The 8,582-nt window shown below is 34.9% G+C and overlaps 1 protein-coding gene across 1 annotated transcript; it reads left to right on the forward strand.

Annotated features, from left to right (window-relative positions):
* Positions 1-5,131: 5,131 nt before the first annotated feature.
* Positions 5,132-7,499, forward strand: LOTGIDRAFT_131262 (hypothetical protein; the record flags this gene model as incomplete). Its single annotated transcript, XM_009066055.1, has 3 exons — positions 5,132-5,192; positions 6,675-6,760; positions 7,257-7,499. Coding segments are annotated over 3 exons (390 nt in total), but the record flags the coding sequence as incomplete, so codon positions are not given.
* Between the last annotated feature and the right edge of the window lie 1,083 nt (positions 7,500-8,582).

Below are 8,582 nucleotides of genomic sequence, written 5' to 3' on the forward strand. Positions count from 1 at the left end.
TNTTGTTCCATAAAGCTGTGTCTATATATAGTTGTATATCCCTTCAGATAGTGCGAAATGCATCAAAGGGATTCAAAATTGATTCTATTAAAACAGTTGTGTGTGAATATGTCGCTTATCTGTATTTGTAGCATTATTCCGATTTCGATTTTGATGTATATATAGGTCTAAGTTACGGTAATTTCAAAAACAACATTCAAGCCAAATAGTTTTAGCGATATTGACGTTATTATGGAAATAAATCAGTATATGAAGGAAAAATAGCAAGTAGGCTAGCTTTCTTCCAGATTCACTTTTCAGAATTAAACTTGACATCCTGTAAATCATCAATTAAATAATGGCGAATTGCTTTCATCTGAGTGAGTGAAGTCATTCTGAGTCATGCACTTACACTTCGGTGAATTCGCAGAATATGAAACCATACTTACATGCACCAACATAATCCTGCTAACTAGCTGGACGCGATATTTTCGCACCAAATCACCTATTAACTTTGGTATTTAAAGTTAAAAGTTATTCATAATATTAATATAATTATTGATTAAGGGAATGGCTCGAAGCTAGGAAGATAAATATCTGTAAATAATGTAATTGTTGATGATAAAAGGAAATTCAATATAATCAATATTGGCATAATGTAGTCGTTCTGCAAGGTTCCTCCTTATCTCCTATTTTATTCATTTTCTTTACACATAATTAAACTAAGACTAGACTAAACATAGGACATTACTAAATACTTCAATAAAATGGAAAGAGATTGATGGATAGCTGATTTCCTTTATTATTGAAGATAGGGTGTTAAAACCATTCGATATCTGACATCTGATACCTTTGATGTATTGATATGAAACAGAGTTGAATTTTAGCGGTATCGCATAGCAATTGGCGAGTCAAAAAATACTATTTTGCGATACTATTTATTATCTTATGATGTATACAACAATCTGAGAAAATAGCTGGATCTATGAATCTTGAAACCGACTTTTCATGAACAGCGAATCATAATATTAAATTTAAACGTTATGTATACGTTTAATTTCAAGGGAGGGAATTCTATTCAAATTTATTTGACCACTCAGCTTACTTATGAAATACAATTTTAGACGCTTGGGCGTGGCAGAAACAAAGTGGTCAGAGATTTTGGAAAATGTCGACCCTTCATAAGTCTTCGGAGTACTATAATTCGAAGCATTGCACGAAGGTACAGATTAAGTACCTTTCAATTTAAGAGAATATCTCTATACCTTCTCTGACACTGCCCATATACCCAGCAACTAATGCAACTCCCCATCTAAAATGAATACTATACTCTCTACTATCCCTGTTCCAGTTGATCCTCTCAAGGCAAAGCTTCCAAGTGCAGTCCTAACTCCTTTCCCCTCTGGCCATTATCTCCTTTCATCTCATTGAGCCAACTTCTTCTTGCTCTCCCCCCTGTTCCCCCTGTCTAATCCTCCAAACTGCCTCAGCTTGTGATTCTCTCTTCACACCCCGTCTCTACCTCTTCTTCTCGTGCCTCTTCTTCCCATGTCTCCTCTCAACCTGTCACTTCTTCCTACCTCCCTTGCGATTCTCTCTTCAACCCATGTCTCCTCTCACTGCCTTTTATTTCTTTCACACTTTTGGCCGCTCTACTTACTCTCCACTATAATTCCCTGTCGCAAGAAGAGGTTAAATGATAGAATCCAAAGCATTGCACGTAAGTTTTGCATAGCAATTGTTGACGATCGTCGCCACTTAGTACATGTTTCGGAGGGTGAATATGACTACCTTAGATTGCAAGTGCTATTACTCAGTCATGATTGCGCTTATGCCTACATGTTGGCGATTGGACAGATTCTACCAGATGCACGCACTCGATAAAAATCGAGATGCTCTCAGATTCCATCAGTAGCAAGGCCATCATGAGTTTACTCTAGTATATAGAAGTTTGTTACGGAAAGTTTAATTTTCTCTGCCTTCCCCTCTTTGAATAATTGATGCGGAGAAACAATGTCTTCTAATAAGATGACATATGCCTTAATGAGACATTCATACTTATATATATATATATATATATATATATATATAGTTACCTAATTCATTAAGAACAATTATATAGATATAGTTCATAATTAACTAGGCGGTGTTAACCGAAACAATACAGTTATTATTTACTCCCTCTATGGACACCGTTATTTAATTTAGCTCCAATTCATCAATCGATTGGGGTGAAAATTGTATCATGTAGTTATTCTGTTCCAGTCTGTGAGTCAAAACAAATCACAGTTTGTTTTTAGGTATTGATTTGATTTGTGTTTAGAAGTTGGAGGATGATGTTTGAAACCCAGGCATATTTCATAGAAATACGGGCATATACTGTTCATGTAGCGGAGCCTTTAGTAGCAACATATGGATGTTTGATATTCATTTCAAAAGAGAAGATTCACACAACAAATTTTCGAAAGTAGTATAAGCTTTTAGAAGTTTTGACATTCAGTTACGTAGAAGAAGTGAACATCTAACTTTGAAGAAGTGAACATAGAACGTTGAACGTTGAAGAAATGAACATTTAACTTAGAAGAAAAGACATTAAAATTGCATGAAGTAAACATTTAACTTAGATGAAGTTAACATTGGACGTAGATGCAATAGTTCTTTAAAATGGCATCAGGATTATTACCTACCATATTTGAAGAGAAACAACCCGGGTCGGGAGAGGATAACAGTGATTTTTATGATACTGATTTGGAATGTGAAGACACTCACACATCAACAAAGGTCCATAATGATAAGGGTAAGTACTTTTTTAAACTTTTTTTTTCTTATTGTGTATATTACAGTTGCTGTTTGATCAGAATTAATAACAATGGTTATTGTTCTTATCTATTTAAAGACAACCAAAGTTCTGAAAATGTATCCACCGTTGGTAAACAGCTATACATACAGTCTTGTAATACTAATAAGAATTGGTACCAGCCGCAGGTGGTTCCTCAAAATAAAGTCATGGACTCCCTGGAAACAAGAACTATCAATTTACAGTACAGATCTTTAGGATCATCTCATATGATTCCACTGTCAAAATCCTTGAAGGTAAGAATGGGAGTGTTTTTATTGTTGCGAGTACGTTCCGATCTCGATCTGTAAATGGGTACGGATAATCTGGGAATAATTAACGCCAAGAAGTTTGACCAAGGACCATCTGGTAGAAAGGATCCTTAATTGTGAACCTAAGATGTTATCCTTGTAAAATATAGTTAGAAAATGATTTGAGAGACACGTGGTTTGTTGGCAACCCAATATGGTACTTTTTTAAGCTTAAAAGTTTACTTTCTTTCATTGTGACATTGACTCTTAAGATTCTATTTGTAAATACTTTGGCAATGAAACCCTTCCATACTGATATTACAGAACAATATGAGAGTAGAGAGACTAGTATTAGATGGTTGTGATATACAAGGTGATGGTATGAAATATTTAGCAGAAGGTTTAGTTGATAATGTTACTGTTAATTATCTGGTAAGTTACAATAGATTCCTAAACTACATTAGATCGTGGTGATCGAGATGGTGTTCTCGGATTTTTCAACCCAGTTTCCCCAAATTCCCCTGTCAGTAATGCAGGATGATGGGGACAAAATGGCAAAAGATCCTGTCATTCGAATAGGAGAAAAAACAATGCATTTGTGCTACAGGCTGTTTTCGATTTCTGAAATAGAAGGAAATCGTAAAAGGATTATCTTAAAGATGGGTTTTATTTTTAATGTCAAATTAAGCAAACTGTTTGATTAATTGGTGATTCTAATGAATTATCATGTATTCTTAATCATATCATTATGTTCTTATTGCATATAATCAAGCGTTTTAATCAATCATTAATGTCCTTATATGTACAGTCTGGATAAACAAAAACTTTGACTTTTCTTGCTCGGTATTCGGCTGGTAATTCTCTTCGAATTTAGCTAATAAAGACTTAATTATGGGCTTTTGAGACAAACTGGTATTTTTTTCAAATCATTAGAACACTTCTATTCATATAAGTATCAGCATTTTCATTTTCATAAATGAAATTAAGGGAACCCATCTTTAACTGAAATCGTAAAGACGGCCGCATTTTGTCAATTGAAATGATATCACCATCGGTACCTGATTCATTGAAAATCAAATTTCAAATACAAATATCAGACGGCATCACTCTCATAACAACCTGAAATTTATTGATGTTTGGACCCATAAATGTTTCATAGCTGCCTTGCATTATTAATTTTCTACATCAAAAATCCATTCAGCATATGAAAACGCCCATTCGTGATCAAAAGGTCTCCAATTGAGAAACAAAATGCTTCTTTTTTTCTTATCAAGGATTTGTCGAACAACAGTTTGGGAATTGAAGGTGCCAAGTGGACAGCCTATCTATTACTGAAGAATAAGTTTATAAAACATGTTATTTTATCAGGCAAGTTAAATCCGATTTTGCCATGAATGTAAGGGAAAAGAAAACTTACCAAATTACTGCATTCGATATAGCTGCATGTAGACGCAGTGGCGTTTCTAGGAAACATTAGATTAAGGGGCCGAGCAGGCCATTCTTTCACTATGTAAACTAATAATAAAGATTTTCTGAGATTTCAAGTTTAAGACTGGGTGTTATACAAAATGTTGATTCGAATGTAAACTTTTACACAGTATGATTAACTTTATTAACAATTGACTATTTCATCTTTTGTTACTGACATCCATGTCTCATTTTTGGTATTTATCTTTAGGCAATAAGTTTGGTGAGGAAACAGCTAAATATATTGGGGCTGTTATTGAGGTAGGTGATATGAAACACCAGGCTGACAAATCTAAATCCAGACGGTGCCGCTGTATCATTTTATTACTATACTGCAGGCGATTCCGACTTCGAATGAAATATAGTCTCATTATAATGCTAACTCAGCTTGTAGACTGAGAGTCTGAAACCAGTCTGCTAACCCTAACGTAGTCTCTGAAATAGCTATTATGGTGATTAATAGGTGTAAACAATAATTTTTAGGCAGGTTAGCAGGTGCAAGTTTATAACCCTACACTATCTCTGGAAAGGTAAATGTCAACAAGGTTCCGACTAGATTATACCTCTTGTTCTGCAGGTTAACGATTCAATCACCTATTTAGATTTAAGTCATAATGAATTCAGAGAGAGGTCGGGACAAGTAATAGGCACAGCATTAGGTAAGTAGTGTACGTTTATTATCTATGAAGGTATTAATCGCGTTCTGCGCAAAGAGCTTGTTAACATAAATAGTGCTTTGATATATTCTGACCCATGAAATGATAAAACAGATCGATTTTCATTTGATAATAATCACTTCTCTCTTCATTTAGTCAACTGGTACAATTTTATCAAGATGTACTTATGGCTCAATGTTGAAACTTTGTAAAGTCGTAAAATTTGCTTCATCGCTTTCATATCTGGACATATTTCTGTAAAAAAGATGAAAAGACTCATGTTGCTATAATCTCATTGGAAAGGCTTAAACAAAAACGCCATTAAAATAACCATAAGGATTGCAGTTTATTCTTCTTCTGCAGCTACTTCACATGTGGTCCGCCTGGCTTTCAGCATCCCTCCCCAAAAATACAGAAAAAGCGAAAAAAAAAAAAAACCACACCGTCAGAAACATTCCTTTTAAGTGAAAATCAAAGCCAGTGTGAATTTAATTTCAAAGAATTTTTTTTGTCTTTGAAAACAGTATTCTTCGAAAAAAAAGTTAAAAATGGTATCAAAATATTTACCCAGAACGCCCACGCTTTGGCTTTGAATTTGATATAATCGATATATCAATTGATATTATGAATATATTGATTGATATTACATGTTAAGGCGATGCGCATGATTTCTCTTACAGCAGTTAACATTTCAATATAATCACTTGTACATGATATGAGTGGGCTCTATTTCCTGTAATTGTAGGAACTGTTATTGAAATTATTGGAATTATTGAAATCATATTATACAACAAGTCTTGGTAATTTCCGCTTGTTACTATTCTGAAAATCATTTATAGTTTAAGAATAGAAGAGATCAAGGCAAGATCAAACTCTGACAATTTTTACCCTTTCATGTGATGGATTTTAACATGCAATTAGTAAAATGTGAGAAGGGGTGGGTGCAATAGTATTCAGACCAAGACTAACTAATTTTCACATAATTAATAGACTTATCTATTGCTCTGTGACCTAGGCCAGTGCTTTCATTGAGACTCGTCTCAATACACCCTAACACCAAGCGTTCCTCACATTATTGAATAAAGATTTTTACTTAAGGACTTTGGAAAAAGTTTTATAACAACATTTTTAAAGGGTCAAAGTATATACATGACGTCATACAAATGCTTCCTCTATTAACTGGAAGAGCTCATTGTAGCGTTGCAAAATGGAAATTTGACGTCTGGTTAGACTGCAAACAAATCAAAATGCAAAATGCTATGCAATGCGATCCAAGTGTGTATAATTTTCCTTTAAACAGCGCAACATAATATGTATCGAATTAAATTATATTATAGATTATACATCTTTTAATGGGATTACCAAAGAAAATTCAACGCATGTGTATACGAGCACAAAGCACTTTCTCCAGCCTTTATTGGGATAATTTTCTAGAGAACTTTTTTATCTAAGATATTTTCACACTAATGATAACTTTTATTATAGGAGAAAATTTTAGGATCGAGACCCTTCGATTAGGTTGGAACAGTTTAAGAAATCAAGGTGCTGTTGCTATTGGTCAGAGTTTAGCGGTAGGATTTGCTTTTTTAAAACTGATGGATATTGTATTTCACCAATTTTCGTTAATGTATCATTTGACATATTTTGGATCCCTTCGGAAAGCAAGGCATCTCGTATCACGTCTGTGTAGAGAGTCAACCACTAATTTGGTCTTGTATCTCCTCTGTAGAGAGTCAGACATTAACAGTGTCTTGTATCTCCTCTGTAGGAAGTCAAACATTACGACGGTCTTTTATCTTCTTTGTGGGGAATGAAACATTAACAAGGTCTTGTATCCCCTCTGTAGAGAGTCGAACATTAATGTAATGTATCCCCCATGCCAATCAATAAAACGTTGTATTCGTTCAGATAGCATCCAGTAGACAAATGGTGTAGGCATAATCTCCCAAGTCTGTGTAGAGAGTTAAACCACTAAAATGTCCTCTGTAGAGAGTCAAACATTCAGCAGTTTTTTTTGTCCTCGTCTATCTACGTAAGTCTTAATGAATGAATTCAAACTATTTACAGTATAATGACAGTCTCAAAGTATTAGATGTAAATATGAATGGCTTTGGTTATGGTGGATGTTTAGCATTACGCGTATCATTAAAAACCAATACAACACTACGTGAATTAGACCTAACTAACAATAGTATCAACTGGAATGGTGCACAGTTAATAGCTCATGGTCTTCAAGATAATACTGGATTAGAAGTGTTGAGGGTAAGGCTTTTGTTCACATTTTGGTTGATGCAGAAAAGTAGGACGTAAAACAACCAGCAGAACATGTAGTAACATCGGATTATTATATTGCCCGCGTTCAATCAATATTGCCCCCCCCCCTCCCAATAGAAAAGAGGCTGACCCCCTTCCCCACTTTCAAAATTTGTATTAATTTACATAATGAAAACATTGCCTGTGTCCCCTTGCAAAATTTTATGGCCCCTGCTCGCCCACCTCAACTAATTTTCCTAGAAACGCCACTGTTTGTAGAGTTTCTGGAAATTAAGCACCGAAATATAGTGATAATTGTGTACCGGCCAACTTGTTCCTCCATAACCCTACAGATGCCGATACTAAAGACTGTTGATGTCGGTTGTTAAGACAAGCTGAGCGGATCATGCCATTATCCACTTTGACCGATCATGGATTGCGTTATAAGTGCAGTTTAGAATGGCTATGAGACTTTGCAATCACTACAGCAGCACATCCACGTAATAAATTGTTTAGAAGAATCTTATTGGCAGTGTACTTTTGTGGATAAATTTTAATTTTGATAAATGTTTGATAATACTTTGTATATTACCTGGTACCTATAGATTGGAAGGAACAGTTTAACAACAACGGGATGTATGGATCTGGTTGCAGCAGCTTCACACTCTAATAGTTCACTTACATTCTTAGACCTCCAGGTAAGTATATTATGGTTATTGGTAAATGTAGACCTCTACATATCATTTTTGTCTTCCCTTAGTTAAAATAGAGCAGAGGGGCTGGCATGTGTTAATAAATTGAAGCCTCCGGGTGTTACAAACTGTGCACGTTAAGATCCATTATAGAACACCCGATCCTGTATAGAATGGAGAAGGCTAATACCGTTACCCAGGCAAAATCTTTGTTTTTCTCTTCTAATTCATTGAAAACTATAGTAGCCTAAATCTGGCGAGAAAGTAGGCAGTTTCAGGGTAGCTCTCATTTCTCTGTCTGGGAAGTTGTATTCGGACAATCAGTTGGGTATTGGCGACTGGTCAAAGAAACACGTCACGTTCTTAATGAAATTGCAGGATATCAGTATATTACAAGAAGCAAGTATATTAGCTAAAGCTATAAATCAACACAGAGAGTTTAAAATAA

This window comes from Lottia gigantea (genome assembly GCF_000327385.1).
Source record: "Lottia gigantea unplaced genomic scaffold LOTGIsca_73, whole genome shotgun sequence".
Lineage (NCBI taxonomy): Eukaryota > Metazoa > Mollusca > Gastropoda > Lottiidae > Lottia > Lottia gigantea.